The sequence below is a fragment of the Rhinoderma darwinii genome, chromosome 1 (genome assembly GCF_050947455.1).
Source record: "Rhinoderma darwinii isolate aRhiDar2 chromosome 1, aRhiDar2.hap1, whole genome shotgun sequence".
In the NCBI taxonomy this organism is placed as follows: Eukaryota; Metazoa; Chordata; class Amphibia; order Anura; family Rhinodermatidae; genus Rhinoderma; species Rhinoderma darwinii.
Genome location: NC_134687.1, coordinates 37769988 through 37790975, shown reverse-complemented (window position 1 = coordinate 37790975; position 20988 = coordinate 37769988). Strand labels below are relative to the sequence as shown.

The 20988-nt window shown below is 41.0% G+C and overlaps 1 protein-coding gene across 2 annotated transcripts in view; it reads left to right on the top strand.

Annotated features, from left to right (window-relative positions):
- Positions 1–20988, top strand: part of SORCS2 (sortilin related VPS10 domain containing receptor 2) — an 862853-nt gene that overhangs the window by 721140 nt on the left and 120725 nt on the right. For both annotated transcript variants that reach the window (XM_075857659.1, XM_075857651.1), the window contains exon 9: positions 11579–11758. In XM_075857659.1, coding sequence (XP_075713774.1) covers positions 11579–11758 — 180 coding nt within the window. The remainder of the gene's footprint in view (positions 1–11578; positions 11759–20988) is intronic.

The following is a 20988-nucleotide window of genomic DNA, read 5'->3' as shown; positions in this document are numbered from 1 at the left end:
GTCCAGTTCTAGAAGTCTAATTCACTTTTAACCATATGCATAAATGCTAATTAATTGATCACAAGGCAACCACTTCTCCAATAGAGCCAAAAATTATTAAGGTGCAAAAGGGGCCTTAGATATTAGACAATTGTTTAAAGATCCATTCAGTTTTGATTCTCTTCTGTAGACATTAGATGGTCAGCAATTTCCATAAAAAATGTATAAGTCTACAAGCAAATATTTATGGGCACCTTTACTTATTTGACCTTGAGTTTCATGACCTGAGGGAAATTGTCAATATAAGTAAGTAAGCACAAGGATCAAGAACCCATATGTCATGGAAGACCAAGACGGGTACTGTCATACTTGGGCATAATGGGAGTATAGCAGTCATAGTAGTTGCTATAGGGCTCAGTAGCCAAGGGGACCTATTCAGAGGGGCTGTGAATGATGGAAGGGGGCAGTGGAAAAATTATATTTTAGGGAGACCACTGAAAAGAGGACCGAGTGGAGACCAAAATAATCTTAAGCTTTGCATGTCTGAACTCACTTGCTGCTGATGGGAGTAAATGAGACCCATGATAATAGCCATTATGCCCCTATTGTCATATCAAATTGGTGTATTCTTACTAATATTTTTTCCGAAAGTTATTCTTTTTCCATGGGAATTAAAGGGGTTCTATAGCTTCAGAAAAGTTTAAATGGGGTCAAAATCAAAAGTCTGTTTATTCCTTAGGCCTCATGTACACGACCGTAAAAACTCCCGTTATTACGGGTCGTAATTACGACCCGTAATAACGGGCTCATAGACTTCTATTGGCGACGGGTGCCTTCCCGTTTTCTCACGGGAAGGTGCCCGTGCCGTTGAAAAAGATAGAACATGTCCTATTTCAGGCCGTAATAACGGCACGGACAGTCCATAGAAGTCTATGGAGCTCTCGTAATGACGGGTGGCTACATGTGTGCACCCGTCATTACGGCAGCGTTGCTAAGCGACGTCAGTAAATAGTCACTGTCCAGGGAGCTGAAAGAGTTAACTGATCGGCAGTAACTCTTTCAGCACCCTGGACAGTGACTACCGATCAGAATAAACTTGTAAAAAATAAAAGACGTTCATACTTACCGACAACTTCCTGCTTCCTCCAGTCCGGTCTCCTGCCCGTTGCCTTGGTGACGCGTCCCTCTCGACATCCGGCCCGACGTCCTGGATGACGTTTCAGGCCATGTGACCACTGCAGCCAATCACAGGTCAATCACAGGCTGCAGCGGTCACATGGACTGCCGCGTCATCCAGGGATGTCGGGCTGGATGTGAAGAGAGGGACGCGTCACCAAGACAACGGCCGGGTAAGTATGAATTTCTTTAACTTTTATTACAGAAAGGGCTGTCCCTTCTCTCTATCCTGCACTGCCAAAAACGTGCCCGTAAATACGGGTGGAATACGGGTGACACCGGACCCATATTTACGGGCACGGGTTCGTAAATACTGGTGCAAAACGGGTCGAATACGTGTGACACCGGACCCGTATTTACGCCAGTATTTACGGGTGGGAAAAAATACGGTCGTGTGCATGAGGCCTTAAACTTATAAAAAGGGCATACAGTGCCCATAAACATAGTGTTAGCAAGTGCCCATACACTCTATTAGTGCCCATATGCCCCACAAATGCTACAATCAATGCCTTACAGAGCCCCATGCAGTGCCCTAATAGAGTTTTTTTAACGTAACTGGTGTTTCTTCCGCGCTGTCTCTCCCTGGATGTGCAGGCTGCAGGCTTTTTCCAGGCGTCACTTGTACAGTCTGTGTAGGTGTGATGCAGGCAGATACAATAATGTCCTAGCACCATCTTACAGAACTGTAAGTCAGGAATGGACAACCGCAAACAAAAGCCAACTGCATGCCAAGAGATTCACAGTGAATGGCAGGGTATTGAGCCAATTTGGTGGAGGATGTACTAGGCATCTGGATTTCCCTTAAGCGCACCCCTGCTTATAATTGCCTTGCATGAGCATGCGGTTCAGTGTCACGTGTCCACCCATTCCATTATGTTATTAAAGACGGGGCTTCATGTGACAGGGACAGAGCTATGAAGTGGGTGGTAAAAGAACATCCTATAGCTAATCGGATTACTGGACTGATTACAGTAGCAGGAGAAGAGTGTACTGATCTTGCAGGAGACAGTGACCAGTCCATTCATGTCATTATGTTATTAAAGACAGGGCTTCATGTGACAGGCGCTGAGTCAAGAAATGGGCATTTTAGAACATCCTCTAGCCAATTAGATCACTAGACTGATTACAGTAGCAGGAGAGGAGTGTGCTGATGTTGTAAGAGACAGTGACTTGTCTATTGATATTATGTTATTAAAAATAGCGCTTCATCTGACAGTGGCAGAGTCATGGAATGAGAATGGTATAACATCCTGTAGCCAATCATATCACTGGACTGATTACAGTAGCAGGAGAGGCGTGTGCTGACCTTTTTCGGAGACGGTGACTTGTCTATTGATATTATAATATTATTAACCCCTTAGTGACCACCAATACGCACCAATACGCCTTTTCACGGCGGTCACTATGGGCCCTTAGGCTAGGCCGTCCGTCGCCTTTTCACGGTGGCCCAGTCTAAGCCCTGCACGGGTGTCCCGTGCAGGCTGGACCTGGGGCTCGGCTGTCTGAACCCGTTAAGTGCCGCGGTCAATAGCGACCGCAGCATTTAACTTGCTTACAGAGGGAGGGAGCTCCCTCTGTCACCCATCGGCGGCCCGCAAATGCAATCGCGGGTCTCCGATGGGGTGTCATGGCAGCCAGGGGCATGATAAAAGCCCCCAGGTCTGCCCTGGGCATATACCTATTAGGACTTGCCAGAGGCACGTCCTAATAGATTGCCTGTCAGAGTTACACTGACAGGCAATAATGCTTTGGTATACTAACATAGTATACCAAAGCATTATAGCAGCGATCTACAGATCGCATAGTAAAGTAATAAATGTGAAATAAAAATTATTACTAAAAAATTACAGTAAAAAATAAATCAATTTTTTTCCATAAAAAGTGGTTTTATTTAGCAAAAGTGTAAAAAATAAATAAAAGTACACATATATGGTATCGCCGCGACCGTAATGACTCAAACAATAAAGTTAATATGTCATTTAAACCGCAAGGTGAACACCATAAAAAAAAGCGCAAAAAACAATGGCGAAATTGCTATTTTTTTCCATTGCCCACCAAACGAGTCATAATAAAAGTTAATCAATAAGTCCCATGTACCCCAAAACAGTACCAATCAAAACTACGTCTCGCCCCGCAAAAAAACAAGTAAAAAAAAATCACTACATTGATGGAAAAATCTAAATATTACGGCTCATGGAAAGCGACGATGCAAAAACAAATAATTTTTGTTCAAAAGTGTTTTTATTGTGCAAAAGTCGTAAGACATAAAAAACTTCTACATATGCGGTATCGCCGTAATCGTACCGACCCATGGAATAAAGGAAATGTGTTATTTACACTGCACAGTGAACGGCGTCAATTTAAAACGCATAGAACAATGGTGGAATTTCAGGGTTTTTTATTCACCCTCCAAAAAAAGTTAATAAAAGTTAATAAAAAATGGTATGTACCCCAAAATGGTGCCACTAAAAAGTACAACTAATCCCGCAAACAACAAGTCCTCATACAGCTATGTCAACGGAAAAATAAAAAAGTTATAGCTCTTTGAATGCAACTATAGAAAAACGAAAAAAAATAGCTGGGTAATTAGTGCCTAAAATAGGGTTGTCACTGAGGGGTTAAAGACAGGGCTTCATGTGGGGCAGAGTCAGGGGCAGAGTCAGGAAATGGGCATGGTAGAATATCCTGTAGTCAATCAGATCACTGGACTGAATACAGTAGCAGGAGAGGAGTGTTCTGAACTTGTAGGAGACAGTGACTTGTCTATTGCTATTATGTTAGAAAAGATGGGATTTTATGTGATGGGGCAGAATCTTGAAATGGGCATGGTATAACAATCTGTAGTCAATCAGATGACTGGACTGATTAGCAGCAGGAGAGGAGTGTTCTGAACTTGTAGGAGACAGTGACTTGTCTATTGATATTATGTTATAAAAGACAGGACTTTATGTGACGGGGCAGAGTCTTGAAATGGGCATAGTATAACAATCTGTAGTCAATCGGATGACTAGACTGATTAGCAGCAGGAGAGGAGTGTGTTGATTGTGAACGAAGAAAGAACCTGTTCGATCACATAAGAAAATGTTCACACATTCCCATCATGTTTCCAATAGTAAGACGTATAATACTACCAGATGCATCAGTTTTGGCGCTGTCCTCCATTATATAAACAACATTTCATATGCATGTTAAATATTTGATTTATCTTACAAAGATCGGGTGCTTTTAACTTTTTTACATCATGCTCTAGGTGGATTTACAGGCTGCATCTGGCTTTACGAAAACAGCTGCTTGTTAGTATGCAAGAGGTTACCTAAATTAAGTACTTTGCTAAATTGACGTTGATATCACTGTATATTTGATAGCTAAATGAAGTAAATTATGCTACATTTCATTAGAAAAAGAACATTCCTTTAAATTATCATTTATATTTATGCAACGCTCGCCAAGCGCCTAATGATAATTTTTCACTTGTGCGAATTTTGATTAAGTAAACGCCTGCAGAACAAGTGGGAGGCCGCTCCGAAACGCAGTCTATAATATATCACTAGTAAGTTATACTGCTTGCATAGGCATCACTTTTTTATTAGGCTATGTTAATTACTCCTTCCAGACAAGCTGAAAATACATCCATAGTAATAGACCTCACAGTTTAAATGTATTAACAGCTCGCAAAATATATTACTGCGCCAATTTCTATGACGCTGCTTTTCCCCTTTGGAGTCACATATTTTGTCTGAACGAATTCTGGTGATAAATACCGAATGAGAAGAATGTAACTGCATGGAAATTAATTGTCCCAGGAAAACTTAGACGTGATTTAAAGGTCATTAGCAATGCATTATTTCAAAGAAGGTTGTGTACTTCCATAGCAGGGGATATAATTAAAGATAATTGTCTGTGTTTTCCATAAAAATCAATTAGAAATGAAAATTGATTTCATTTGGTAAAATATTTTTCATCTAGTTAAAGGGGTTGCCAAGGATTAGAAAGGATCCGCTTAAAGCAGCGCCACTCTTGTCCATTGGCTGTGTCTGGTATTGCTGCTCAGACACATTTAGTTGAATAAGGATGAGCTGCAATACCAGATACAACCTATGGACAAGAGTGGCGCTGTTTCGGGGGAAAAAAGGCAGATCCTTTTTTCTAATCCTAGACAACCCCTTTAACTATTTATTAATTTGCTTGTTAGTTTTGTCTTTATTATTATAAATTATTATAAAACAATTATTCATTATTATACGGTAGCTATAGAGGTAGGTCCTATCACTTTTTGTAAAGTTATGGATCTGATCTACTGGTTCAAAGTTGAAAACATTTTTTCAACCTATTAATGACACATCAGGGGATAAGTTTGTTGGGTGTCCATGAGCGAGGAACCCCAGTAGCCTGGAAAGAAAGGGGATAATGTACAGTAGTGCATTAAAACCCTCTCATAACTTGTAAACTTCATCATAAAACTACTTTGCAAAAGTAAAAATGCCCATACCAAATGCCATGGCTCTTTCGTTACAGATATCAGTGGGTATTCCAGCCCACAAATAATCATCCATTGTTATTTTAAGACATATCACAGTAACCCTTTTGAACAAAAAGTGGAAAAATCCCTCCTGAACTTGAGATGTTAGATGTAGTCATAAATTCTGAGTTTAACCTTGGGATTTTGGATCTTTTCCTCCCCTCTTCATTTCTGTAAGTGTACATTTCCCCTCTATTACTGTACTGGGAGGTGGGCTCTCCCTAGTGCAAAGCTGGAGAGTTGTGCTGTGGGCTCTAACCAATCAGATGCCTCCCCCTGCAGCTCCCCCTTCCCCTCTCACAGCATGAGTTTCTCATATATAGGATGAGGCAGAGACTATAACATGATCCCTTCCTCCCCCTCCCTCTCTCTCCTCCTATGTGTCTTATAAAAGTTATCTTCAATCACATTATATTATAAGCTGGAGGACAACCACTTAGCGTAAGGCCAGAGGTGGCGGGGTATTCCGCGGTGAATCACAGAAAAATCTGCAGGTGTTACACTATAGATTTTGGTTAATGTTAATGTACACAATCTGCTTGTTTAATAGGACAGCATGGGTTCTGGAAATGTCGGACCTGGGCGCCTGATACTTCTGCAGAAAGATGTGGGATTGCCGTAGATAGCGGTCAGCCTGATTAGCAGAGGCAAATTATGGGCAGAGCCCGGCACCATCGGAATCGATAGCCCGTAAGATCTGAACAAGTGGGAAAGACCGGTTTGCCTGCAAATGTAGCTGATCGGGGCAGAAAACAGAGTAGTGGCTGCTGAAAACAAGTGCAACAAAGGGGGCCAGTCAACCACTGTAAATAATCGTCAGTTGTTGCAGAGACTATGCTAACGTTTTAGGATTTGTGCCTCTCTGTGAGAAGGCAAGCCTCAGTAATAAATCTTTATTTGTGGTACCACACATATCCGTGACCTTTGTACCGATCAAGGGGCTGTAATTCTCCCTGCTTGTTATAGGTACTCCTGTTTAATAACCATTCCGAAAGGTGAGCCCCGCTAACATTTGGCATATGTGTTTTTAAGCCCAACCACGTGCTAAGTTAGCCCATGTGCAAGTTAGACATATGGCCTGTGCTACTGAGTGGTCTTAAAGGCGTAGCATAATAAAATCAAAGACCAAGTACTGCAAATGTTGAAAAAGACCAAGGACTGCAAATGTCTACCCAACCCCTCTATTGTCAAGACTTTCGAGATTGGCGAGGCTAAAGATCAGCCCGCCACTTGTATGGGAAGTGAAATTCTGCAAGGGTAGCGGGCAGTTCCCAGCGTGACCCACAGAGGTGCAGGTAGCTCCTATCAGTATACTGAACTCACACCGCAGCCAAGGACAGGGGGCATAGCTCTCACCCTTGGAAATTCCCACAAAGGTAGTGGGTAGCTTCCACCGTGACCTATGGAGGTAGCCCGTTCACCCGTCGTACAGGGTGCAGTGACTTTCAGACTTAACCATTTCCAGGTGGTACTCCCCTAAGGGCGAGGACCCGACCAGGTTAGACAACTGCAGCATTGTTATCATTGTTGCACTGTGTCGAGGAAAATAAAGAAATCACCTTTGCTAAGGATCCTTGGAGTTTGCCAGCAGTTCAAAGAGGGACTCGCAGGCAGGCTGCGGATTTACGTGCGGATGTTTTCCACTACATGTTGAAAACTATTATCACTTGCAGCAAATCCTCCATATCTAGTCTAACCCATAGCCTGCCCTTACATTTCACCCAGAAATTGTCACTCAGTTTTTTTTAGTTATTGGGACTGGGACATGTCTTTTAGGCCAGGATCACACACACCGTTTTGGTGCAGTTTTTGGCTCAGTAAGTTGAGCCAAACACAGGGGTGGACACAAAAAAGAGATGCATCAGTCTTTTCTTTATACCTTTCCTTCTTTTTGGATCCACTTCTGGCTTTAGCTAAAAGAACTGAGCCAAAAACTGTACCAAAAACTGCATCAAAACTGTGTGTGTGATCATGGTCTTACTAATACGCCAACATTTTCAGACTTCGTAATATTATTTCAGCTTTTGACTGTGCTTGTCCATCGATAAGTTTGCAGTTTCAGTAGAGCTGACGCCGATAAAAGCAGCGGGCTGACTGGTTCATTTAAAAATAAAATAATATGGAGTTTTATTTAAATTCAGCAACTTTGAGATTACATTGTCGTAGACTGAGGAACTTAAGTACATTTTAGTGCTATCAAAAGCAGCGCACATCGACGTTCATCTTAAAGCCATCATTAAAATTCCAAAGCTGCTTACAATGTTCTTGTTCTGCCTTCGCAGCTCAGACTTACATTAGAACAGAATATGTTTTCTTCAATAAAGAAGTCGTTTAATCCAAAGTTTATGTCACTTTGATCTGAACTTTTTATATAATTGAGGTCCTGCTCCGTTATCTTATTAATGATTTTTACACTAACCTTGGAATTGGATGGCAGCAGCGTCCATTGAATACAATTGATTACAATTGAGCTTAATTGGTCATAATTAAATGCATTTATTCAAATCGGGAACAAATGTATCATCCACGCTATAAATCCCTCTATATTAGACCTCTCCCCAAATTTATGAATATGGATGAGATTCATAGTGAGAGTTGTGGTATCCGATTCTCTAATATATTAATGGAAATACAAGAATATTGAAATCCAGAATTTTTTTCATATTATGGACACCCAAGCGACTAAACCCTAGCGACTAGGGAACTAAACTCCAGAACCGCAGGAACTGGGTGACAATCTGGTTGATAGCATAGACTGGAATTATACAGCCCTGGACTACAAGGATTAGAGCACTGAATCACTGGAAATCATGGACTCGGACTTTGAACTATGGGCTACCAATGGCTAGAACACTTATCCACTGAACATCATTCATTGGACCACAAATTCTCCAGTGCTAAGCCACTGAAACATTAAACACCAGGGGATTAGGACTCCTGCGTTATCAAGGACTAGGACACTAGACCACTAAACATCTTGCATTAGGGCACCAAGTCTTTGGTTACCACATAGTTTATGAAAAAAAACCTACAATATGGGTGTTATAGATTGTGGCACTAAAACTCTGAACACCCAGGGTCTCAGAACCACTATATACAATGGGCTAGGACACAAAACCACACAACACCACATCAAGTAGTAGGCTACCAGACCACTGTTCACCACATAGAATGGCATAATAAACCATTCGGCATTAAGGATTTGGGCACTGAACCTCTAAACACTTTCGATTAAGGCATTGAACCACTTGACAGAAGGGTCTAGAATATTTAACAATTGGGCGTTGGGTCCTAGGAATAACTGGACACCAGAGACTGTCAAACTAAAACACTAAATATAAGGAACTGAGGCAGATGCCCCAAACCATGGCACTAACTAACTAACTAACTAACTAACTAACTAACTAACTAACTAACTAACTAACTAACTAGACACCAGGAAACTAAACCACTAGATGATGGGAATTGTAGAACCAACCTACTGCACTCTAAGGATTGGGGCCTGGAAACACTAGAAACCAGAGATGCGACAATAAAACTGTTATCACACGATCGTAATAACAGTGATCCTGGAAAATATTTTATTTGGGAATGGTTTTCCACTCTCCTTCTATTTTTGACAAAAAATACACGCCGCTCAACATGGACTGTTATTACGGACTTGTGAACCGGCAGTTTTTCCAACTTTTTCATTGTTGCCAATAAAGTTTTTCACGCAGATGATTGTCTCACCCATTGACTTTTCCAAATCTACTCTTAATAAATCAAGCTAAACGTCTACAAATCAACATCAGTATTTCCTTTATTTTTAGCCCGGACTTCCTCGTCCATATCTTGGAGGTTTTGCCTGCCAATAACAACATATTCTCCATTAGCTAAATCCACATCTGGTCTTCACAACACTTCTCCACATCAGAAAACACACACAGCGGTGCTGGAAGGCCATATGTATAATACGGCCAACTCAGGAATGGAATATGTCAAACATTGAACCAAATGATTTGAGTTCCTCACTAGGAAGCCATGAATCATTTCTAAAGCTGCATGGATCTGTTGTGATTGGTTATTGGCCTCTCTGCGGAGGATTTTATTAGTTAATAATAGTAAAAAATCGGCTTCTTAAGTATTCATATTTCATGAAAATTGCTATGCAAGCTGACCTAATTGCTTTCTAGAGGACACTGAATTAGGAAACCTTTTAACCACAGCAGCTATGGACGGTAAGTTTTGATATTGCACTGAGCAATTGAATATATATATCCAATTAATCAAGTGAAATTTAGCAAGGATAGGACATATATTTTACACATAATATCTCCATATATCTTTTCATTAATTAGATTATAAAGTGCTTCATTCCCGTTGATGATTGATGTTCCATTATCCATTGATATACTGTATTTTCCCTAAACAACAAGACTTCTAAAAGTTTAAAGGGGATGTCCGCTTTTGACAATCCATTTTTGTTAGATGGGTCCCTGGCAATAAACTAAGCACAGCGTATCCCGTTGTCATCCCCTAGCAATCAGCTGTAATCGATGGGGGAATCTGGCAGCAAGTACTTGATTTTTCTGCAGCACCACCGAAGGGGAAATTAAGCATTACACAATTCACAATTAAATCAATGGGCTGTCCTTGTAATTTTGGACAGGTCAGGTCCTCCAGAGAGGAAACCCCATTTCTACCAAGAATTTGTACTCTTGCTAATAGAAGAGGGTTCTGAATGGGGACCCCCTATTAACTATTGTATGAAAAATATTTTTCTAAACCAGACAACCCAGCTCTGTATTCAAATGGTGGTCACTCAGATGAAGGACGTAACATAACGCAATCTATTGTACAGCTTGTAGAACTGCTGGTGACTAATTCAGTATACAGATGTAGCTATAAATGATTCATACTGTATATACATACATGGGCTGTATACCAAAGAAAGGTACTGTATACTGTAACATACCTATACAGTAGGCTTCTATTCTAGTGTGTCCCTCTTGGTCGGTGTTTGACAGGTTTATGTCTGGATTCCTTTTTTCTGAGGGTCCTGAAAAACATAGACTACAGAACCACAAAAAAATATATATGTTAAAATATTGTGTGTGTGGGGGGGGGGGGGGTTCTAATAGAAGTCAATGTCTGATGGATCAAAAAGAATGGGTATACATTTGCATAGGGTACAGTATATATAGCAAAGGGAAATAATTTTCCCATTTAAGGCTGTATTCACAAATGCAGTTTTTAATGCTGTTTTTTGAACCAAACACAGAAGAAACAAAAGAAAAGAAACATATCAGTCTTTCCTTTATACTACTCTTTCTTTTTGCATACACTTCCGTGTTTGGCTAAAAATAACTTCATCAAAAACTATATGGAGGATTCCAGTCTTAAAGAGAACCTGTCACTTGGTCATATAAATTGAACTGGTTATTTGACCTGAATAGCGCTGTCTCCCTGATTCCAGCGCTGTTTTTTTTTTTTTTCCTGAACACCAACCTGTTCCAGAGATATGGCTCACTGTTGTGTTGGCTTCCTATATGCTAATTTGCTGTAGTTAGCCAACAGGGCGTGAACTACTCTCAAGCTGCCTTGCGCTGATTGGTCAGCATCAGAGGCAGGGAAGCTAGCTCCACCCTGTTGGCTAACTACAGCAAATTAGCAGTGCTAAATTAGCTTTATAGCATTTATCATAATGTGTTATCCATATCACTGCAGATAAACCTACTGATTTTTTCAACCAAACCAGGCTACATTTAAACATGTATTGAAATGATGGTCACTCAGATGAAGACATGTGGTTACTAGGAAACCTGAAGTACAACCACTGTAGAATACACTAAGAAGGGTCTCAACAAGAAAAATAAATAAAAGACTACAGTTACAGTTGCATATTTGTTTGTTTTTTTCTAGGATTTACAAATCATCAGCACAGATGAAAACCAGGTATTTATTGCCGTTCAAGAATGGTATCAAACAGACACTTACAACCTGTACCAGTCGGATCCACAAGGAGTTTATTACTCTATTGTTCTGGAGAATGTGAGGAGCACAAAGCAACCGGAGGAGAACGTCCTGGTGGATATCCTGGAGGTGAGACAACATAAGAGCGTAATAACATGATATCCTGTCTAGATGTCACATGGTAAAATTCATCTGATTAAAGGGGGTGGTCTGGATAAATGAGCCCTGCCCCCAATCTCTTTTAGGACACCCCTACTACCAAGAGTGCGTCATACTCAGGGATTCCAGTACATCATTTTATTAAATGAACATCTCATTAATTTCAATAGGGAAATGAGGAAGTGATGACAATATCTACTGACCTTGGAGAGGTCTCAAAGATTATCCATTTGGTTGAAATACTCTGCACACTCTTTTGATGAAAAATCTGTAGATTTATTAATTGAACGCACAGTGCTTCTGCTGGCAGGTTACTACTCTGACGTGCCAGCAGAAGCACTATGTGTTCAATTAATAAATATACGAATTTTGCATCCAAAGAGTGTGCAGAGTATTTCTATCCATTGTATTACAGGAGTTAATCCGTCAGTCCCGCTGACCTGACGGGTTCAGTATCGGCGGGTCCTGTGAGTCTCTGACACGCAGGATCCACCTGTAATCGATCAGATCTAAGTTATAAATTTAGATCTGATCGATTACAAGTGGATCCGGCGTGTCACAGACTCACAAGACCCGCCGACACTGAACTTGTCAGGTCCACAGGACTTACGGATTCAGCGTAAAACAGGCAATACAGCTGTTCTGTATAAAGAATACAGAACATCTGTATCTCCTAAAGTAAAAAGATTTTTTAATAAAGACTGATTACAAGTAACACTAAATACACAGACTTTTAACGGTACTTTCTTTCTGATGAGGTTCAGGTAGTGAGTTCCCAACTCCTGTAATATAATGGATAGAAATACTCTGCACACTCTTTTGATGCAAAAGTCATATATTTGTTAATTGAACACATAGTGCTTCTGCTGGCAGGTCAAATTTTTGCATGGCACTTCCAGTTTTCTAGCCATTTACTTGAACCGATGGTTGGTTTTTTTCTTCCAACTTTCCTTTAGAGAACCACAGACAATGTCTTTCTTAATTTTAGGACATCCAATAAAATTATTTAGTGTGATGAAAGTTTGAGCATCCACAAAACAACTTCTTGCTTTAATACACAATCATCCTTGAGTCCCAGGAATGGTAGGTCTAGACAAACCATTTGATGTCCAGTTGACCATCTTAGTGAACTTATGAAGCTAAAGAATTTAACCCCAAAGTGTCATTGACAATCTTTTGCCCATTATGCTACTGTCTTGTCCAATTTCCAAAAATAGGACATTTAACTAAGCATCCAGAAGCATGGGATAACATCACATAGAGTGGTTCTATAGTTAATAAAGCCACTGCGTCTCGTCCTGATACCTTTGTTGCCACCACATCCTCTTCCGGAGGTGCACTCTGTTACAATAACATTCACACTGGTGGCATCAGTGAATCTCAAGCTTCTGTCCTCTTAGGCGAGTCTTCATTATAATTTCTGTAGTGTACCTTAGTCCTTCTGATTCTGAATATACCCAAAAATCTCAACTTTTTCCTGACCATTGCTTTCTGATCTTGGCCTGACTCCCTGTGAGTACTCACCTCAACTTGTACCCAATTTTGCCTGATTTCCAGTTTGTGGAAAGTCAGCTCAGGGGTCAAAAGTTGAGTATACTTCGATCCAAACCACCTTCCAGGTTTTTACAATGAAGATCAAGGGCTTTTTAGACCACACCTCGGAAGTTGTGAACACCAATCTCCAGGGACTCATCTAGCATCTGTTACATTACATGTCCTCTATTTGACGTCCAATGAAAATATTTACCCAAGATGTCCAAACTAAGTAGCCCAGATAAAGGCCTACAGGAAATTTTATAAGATCTGGAACAGCCATTTTTGTCAACTTCAGTTATTTTTATTATTGTTTATGCAAAGAGTTCCAACCCGCTCGGCGGCACCATACATTAACATGGAATCTTATGGTTTAGTATTGTCCAGGTATTATTGTCTTGTAATATAATTCATTATAGAAAATCATTGTGTATGTGAACTTTGTTTCACATGGTAGAATAATGTAAAGTAAATAGATTTTTGTCTAGAGACAAGGATTTAACAGCTGTTTGGCCATTTGTAAATTTCACTCAGCTTGGATTACTGCTTTGCCAAACAACTATATAAAATAACTCTGCAGTAAAAAGGATTATAATGTGCATCTGTGCATGGAAGCCCTCCTACAAAAGAAGTGCATATTGATCTTGCAGCATGTGATCCTAGTTATGAGAAGTACTTGTAGTAAAATTAATGATCCAGGCTACAAAGAAAAACAGCAAATCTGCGAAGAGTCCTCACTGAGGGAGAGAAAATAAATTCTGAACAGTCTTCTTTACATCAGTCCCCGGCTCACTGTAGGCATGCAGGATTATAACTAAATCATGTAAACGTTTAGGTCCCCACCTCTGATCTTATGCGTGCATCAAAGATATATGGTACCAGGAGTACCCATGTTATTACACACAAGACAGTAATTCAGTGTTACCTTCTATAAACAAAAACTCTCTTTCCAAAAATTACCATTAGTGCTCATGCACACAACCGAATAACTACTCTGTACAACCTCCGAGCTGTATGAAGCCAGAATGCGACACCCATAGAAGAGTATGGGGCCCTACTGTACCTCCGTATGCCACCAATTTCAAGGCATATGGAGGTTTGTACCATGTTTCATCGGATGCCATATTATGGAGGTATTGCTCCGTATTAGGGATCCACAGGGACTCTATGTTCCCCCCTCAGTCTTTGTACATAGGGCTCTGCTGTGTGAATGAGGCCTAACTCTAGCATGTCTGTACTGTCTATGCACAGGTAACCTTTCAATAGGGTAATTTGAAGACTGTGGGGACACCACCTATGTATATAAAGGGATTCTCCACTATTATGTAAAAAAAAAAAGCTTAATTATTGTACTGTATAAAGATTTGTCTTTCCTTTTAGAGCTATTACAGATCAGAATGTTCCTTTAGTCGCATGGGTTTCCCAAAAATACATAACTATTCGATATAGATAATAAATGGATTGAGCCGACGGCTCCCTGCTCTGCCATAGTATTAAAATGTATCCAGGGGACATGGAGACATGTTAAAAATGGCAAATAGTGTTTTTAACCATGTAACCCCACTTGTGTAGATAGATAGATAGATAGATAGATAGATAGATAGATAGATAGATAGATAGATAGATAGATAGATAGATAGATAGATAGATAGATAGATAGATAGATACTAGTCCTTCTCAATTAATTAGAATATCATCAAAAAGTTTATTCATTTCAGTAATTCAATTCAAAAAGTTAAACTCATATATTATATAGATTCATTACACACAAAGCAGAGGCGTAGCTAGGTTCTCCAGCACCCGCGGCAAAGATTCAATTTGGCGCCCCCCCCCCAACATCTTTCCTGACATCACCTTCCCCCTTGCCATGTTTGTTTTCTCTACCAATCAATGAGGTGTCATTTTCTTTAAGTAACTCAAGCATAAAGCCATGTGTACACTTTACAAGCAATCTATTTCTATATATAACACCAGAACCAAGCTCATTACATATATACAGCACCAGAACTAAGCTCATTACATATCTACAGCACCAGAACAAAGCTCATTACATATATACAGTACCAGAACTAAGCTCATTACATATATACAGCACCAGAACAAAGCTCAGAGCATATATACAGCATCAGAACCAAGATCAGTACATATATAAAGTGCCAGAACCAAGATCAGTCCATATACACAGTGCTAGAACCAAGATCAGTACATATATACATCAACAGAACCAAGCTCAATACATATATACAGTACCAGAACAAAGCTCAGTACATATATACAACACCAGAACATAGCTCACTACATATATACAGCACCAGAATAAATCTCAATACATATATACAGTACCAGAACCAAGCTCAGTACATAAATACAACAACAGCACAAATACAGCTCAATTTCGTGCAACCCCTGCCGTATAGGTTTGCGCTATATTGTATACAGTTCCCAGCATGGCCTAAACCAGACATGGGCAAACTACGGCCCGCGGGCCACATACGGCCCGTTAGGCTTTTTAATCCGGCCCGCCGAACTTGTCCAAGATATATCCGTCCTCAGCAGCTGCTAGTTCGCGCAGGAGGACGGATATATCCGTCCTGTGATCGCGCGGGTACTGACAGTTTACCCACGCGATCAGCGGCAGGAGCACGGCTGTTATACACAGCCTGGCTCCTGCTGCAACTGCCGGAATCGAAGCACGCGCCGATTCCGGCAGTTTAACCCATTAAATGCCGCTGTCAACAGTGACAGCGGCATTTAATGTGTTTGACAGAGGGGGGAACTCCCTCTGTCTCCCGATCGGCGCCCCCGCAAACAAATCACGGGTCGCCGTCGGGTTTCCATGACAGCCGGGGGTCTAACAAAGACCCCCAGGTCTGTCTTCAGCATCTGCCTGTTAGGCGATGCCAGAGGCATGACCTAACAGGTTGCCTGTCAGTTTTACACTGACAGGCAATAATGCTTTGGTATACGAAGTATACCAAAGCATTATATATGCGATCGGCATATCGCATAGTGAAGTCCCCTGGTGGGACTAAAAAAAAAAAAGTAAAACCGTTAAATAAAGTTTGTGAAAGAAAAAATAAAAAAAATTACAGTCAAAGTCAAATAAAACTACTTTTTTGCCCCAAAAAGTGGTTTTATTTAATAAAACGGTCAAAACAAATCACACATACACATATATGGTATCCCCGCGATCGTAACAACTTGACCAATAAAATGAACACATTAATTAAACCGCCGGATGAACGGCGTCCAAAGAAAACGCAAAAAACAACGGCAAAATTCTCTCTTTTCTCCCATTCCCCCCATAAAAAATAAAATAAAAGTTCATCTATAAGTCCTATGTACCCCAAAATAGTACTAATGAAAACTACACATTGTCCCGCAAAAATCAATCCCACGTACGGCCACATAGACGGAAAAATAAAAAAATTACGCCTCTTGGAACGCGGCGATGCAAAAACAAGTAATTTTTTTCTAAAAGGGTTTTTATTGTGCAAACGTAGAAAAAACATATAAAACCTTTACACATTTGGTATCCCTGTAATCGTGCCGACCCATAGAATAAAGTTAACATGTTATTTACGCTGCATAGTAAATGGCGTAAATTTATAACGTGAAAATTAATGCTGGAATAGCTGCTTATTTTCAATTCTCTCCTAAAATAAAGTTAATAAAAGTTAATCAATATGTTATAAGCATCTAAAAATGGTACAATTACAAAATACAACTCGTCCCGCAAAAAACAAGCCCTTATACGGCTATGTCGACGGAATAAAAAAAGAGTTACGACTCTTGGAATGCGACCATGAAAAAACAAAAAATAATCCTTGGTCATTAACGTGCAAAATGGCCCGGTCATTAAGGGGTTAATGTGGCGCGTATTTCTCTTTATTTCACTTTAATTTTCACTTCGTTTCACGTCACCATTAAGCCCTTCGGTTTTCAAAGAGTACAATATCAGCCGTCACTTTGCCACGAAGCATGCAAACTATGCTAGCAAGCAGTCAACACAAGAACGGGCGGCTACTGCTCAGAGGTTGGCAGCTAATTTACAGAGTCAACAGAACTTTTTTCTTGATAAATCACAGTGCGTATGTTATTTTAATCTATTTACATTTCCTCCTCCCAGTATCTGCGAAATAGTATGTAAATGCCATATCTTGCATATTCCTTGAGACAAATTTATTAACTGATAAGGGCTATTTTTCACATTTGAAAGACAGTTAATAAATTGGGTTGTAGTGTTCTTACTGTGCTATGAGGTTTGCACACACTACATTTAATGCTTTAGTATATCCGGCCCAAACACTCCCTCCAAATGCTCCTGGCCCGGCCCCTCTGTCAAATTTTAGAACCCATTGTGGCCCGCGAGTCAAAAAGTTTGCCCACCCCTGGCCTAAACAATGGTAAGGATATGCTGGGAGATGCTGGTTCACAAAAAAAATCATACCACCCATCATCTCGCTGCAGATCATACAGTGATTATAGTACTGATTAGAGGCAGAATAAACATTAACATTAAGTGACTCACAGGTGACATCTGATTCTAGTTGTTCTATTTCTCTTTTCTTCTCCATCCGGTTCAAACCTCTATGATGGCTTCTCCCGGCCACAGCCCATTTCTGCAGTTTGCAACTCAGCTGTCTTCAGCTTCTCACTTTTCAAACATTTCTGCACCTATAAACAAAGATTAAATTCTCATAGTGCCACACAATATGCCCCAAAATATACACTACCGTTCAAAAGTTTGGGGTTACCCAGACAATTTTGTGTATTCCATGAAAACTCACACTTATATTTATCAAATGAGTTGCAAAATGACTAGAAAATATAGTCAAGACATTGACAAGGTTAGAAATAATGATTTTTATTTGAAGTAATAATTTTCTCCTTCAAACTTTGCTTTCGTCAAAGAATGCTACATTTGCAGCAATTATAGCATTGCAGACCTTTGGCATTCTAGCTGTTAATTTGCTGAGGTAACCGGGAGAAATTTCACCCCATGCTTCCAGAAGGCCCTCCCACAAGTTGGATTGGCTTGATGGGCACTTCTTGCGTACGATACGGTCAAGCTGCTCCCACAACAGCTCTATGGGGTTGAGATCTGGTGACTGCGCTGGCCACTCCATTACAGATAGAATACCAGCTGCCTGCTTCTTCCCTAAATAGTTCTTGCATAATTTGGAGGTGTGCATTTGGTCATTGTCCTGTTGTAGGATGAAATTGGCTCCAATCAAGCGCTGTCCACAGGGTATGGCATGGCATTGCAAAATGGAGTGATAGCCTTCCTTATTCAAAATCCCTTTTACCTTGTACAAATCTCTCACTTTACCAGCACCAAAGCAACGCCAGACCATCACATTATCTCCACCATGCTTGACAGATGACGTCAGGCACTCTTCCAGCATCTTTTCAGTTGTTCTGCGTCTCACAAATGTTCTTCTGTGTGATCCAAACACCTCAAACTTCGATTCGTCTGTCCATAACACTTTTTTCCAATCTTCCTCTGTCCAATGTCTGTGTGCTTTTGCCCATATTAATCTTTTCCTTTTATTAGCCAGTCTCAGATATGGCTTTTTCTTTGCCACTCTGCCCGGAAGGCCAGCATCCCGGAGTCGCCTCTTCACTGTAGACGTTGACACTGGCGTTTTGCGGGTACTATTTAATGAAGCTGCCAGTTGAGGACCTGTGAGGCGTCTATTTCTCAAACTAGAGACTCTAATGTACTTGTCTTGTTGCTCAGTTGTGCAGCGGGGCCTCCCACTTCTCTTTCTACTCTGGTTAGAGCCTGTGTGTGCTGTCCTCTGAAGGGAGAAGTACACACCGTTGTAGGAAATCTTCAGTTTCTTGGCAGTTTCTCGCATGGAATAGCCTTCATTTCTAAGAACAAGAATAGACTGTCGAGTTTCACATGAAAGCTCTCTTTTCCTAGCCATTTTGAGAGTTTAATCGAACCCACAAATGTAATGCTGCAGATTCTCAACTAGCTCAAAGGAAGGTCAGTTTTATAGCTCCTCTAAACAGCAAAACTGTTTATAGCGGTGCTAACATAATTGCACAAGGGTTTTCAAGTGTTTTCTAATCATCCATTAGCCTTCTAACACAGTTAGCAAACACAATGTACCATTAGAACACTGGAGTGATGGTTGCTGGAAATGGGCCTCTATACACCTATGTAGATATTGCATTAAAAACCAGACGTTTGCAGCTAGAATAGTCATTTAGCACATTAACAATGTATAGAGTGTATTTCTGATTAATTTAATGTTATCTTCATTGAAAAAAACTGTGCTTTTCTTTCAAAAATAAGGACATTTCTAAGTGACCCTAAACTTTTGAACGGTAGTGCAATTGCAACAAACACTGTGTCCCTGATTATAATAGCACCATACACTCTACCCCCCCCCCCCCCACACACACACACACACGTCTTCAACTTCTCACTTTTCAAACATTTCTGCACCTATAAACAAATATTAAATTCTCATGGTGCCAGACGCTGTGCCCCTAAATATATTAGCACCATACACTGCACCTCTAACACACACACACACACACACACACACACACACCGTGCCCCCTGTAGATAGTGCCCCTCAGAGAGCCCCCTGTAGATAGTGCCCTACATAGATCCCCCTCTAGATAGTTAGTGAACCCCATAGATCCCCTGTAGATAGTGCCCCACATATAGCCCCCCTGTATATAGTGCCCTACATATATCTCCCCCTATAATGCTCCATATATAGCACACCCCTGTATATAGCCCCCCGGTAGATATAGCTCACCCCTCTATATATATTCCAACATATAGCCCACCCCTGTAGATAGTGCCCTGCATATATCTCCCCCTATAAATAGTGCTCCACATATATCCCACCCCTGTATATAGTGCCTCACATATAGCTCCCCTATAGTGCTCCACATATAGCCCACCACTGTATGTAGCCCCACCTGTTTATAGTGCCCCACTTATAGCTCCCCCTATAGCATTCCACATATAGCCCAGCCCTGTATCTAGCCTCCCTTGTAGATAGAGCTGACCCCTTAGATAGAGCCCCCCCCTGTAGATAATGTCACTCACATTTTTATTAGGATAAAAAAATATATACATACTCACCTAAATCCCGTTCCCGTTCCCGCATTGTCCTGTGGCAATGCAGACCTGCTCTCTTCTGAGCAGATCTGCTGGGGTTGAACGTCGCAAGCGGCGCAATGACGTCATCGCTTCCATCATTGAAAGGCGCTGATTGACAGGGCAAGTCAATCTGCCCTGCCAATTAGCGCCTTTCATAGATGCAGGCGGCGTGATGACGTCATCGCGCCGGTTGTGTCTATGAAAGGCGCTGATTGGTAGGGCACTAAGACTTGCCCTGTCAATCAGCGCGTTTCAATGACGCAAGCAGCGCAAAGAAGTAATCGTGCCACTTGAGTCATTGAAAGGCGCTGAATGGAGGGTCAAAGAACGTACCCGGCCATTCTTTGCCTATAGTGCAGGAGGGGGTAGCGGCGGCTGGTTTTAGTGGCGCCGCCGCCCCCTCAGAGAGGCAGCAGGCCACCGTCATGGACGGCACATGCCCTGCCTGCCCCTCCCTAGCTACGCCCCTGCACAGAGTGATCTATTTCCAGCTATTTTTTTTTTTAATGTTGACAATTATGGCTAACAGTTA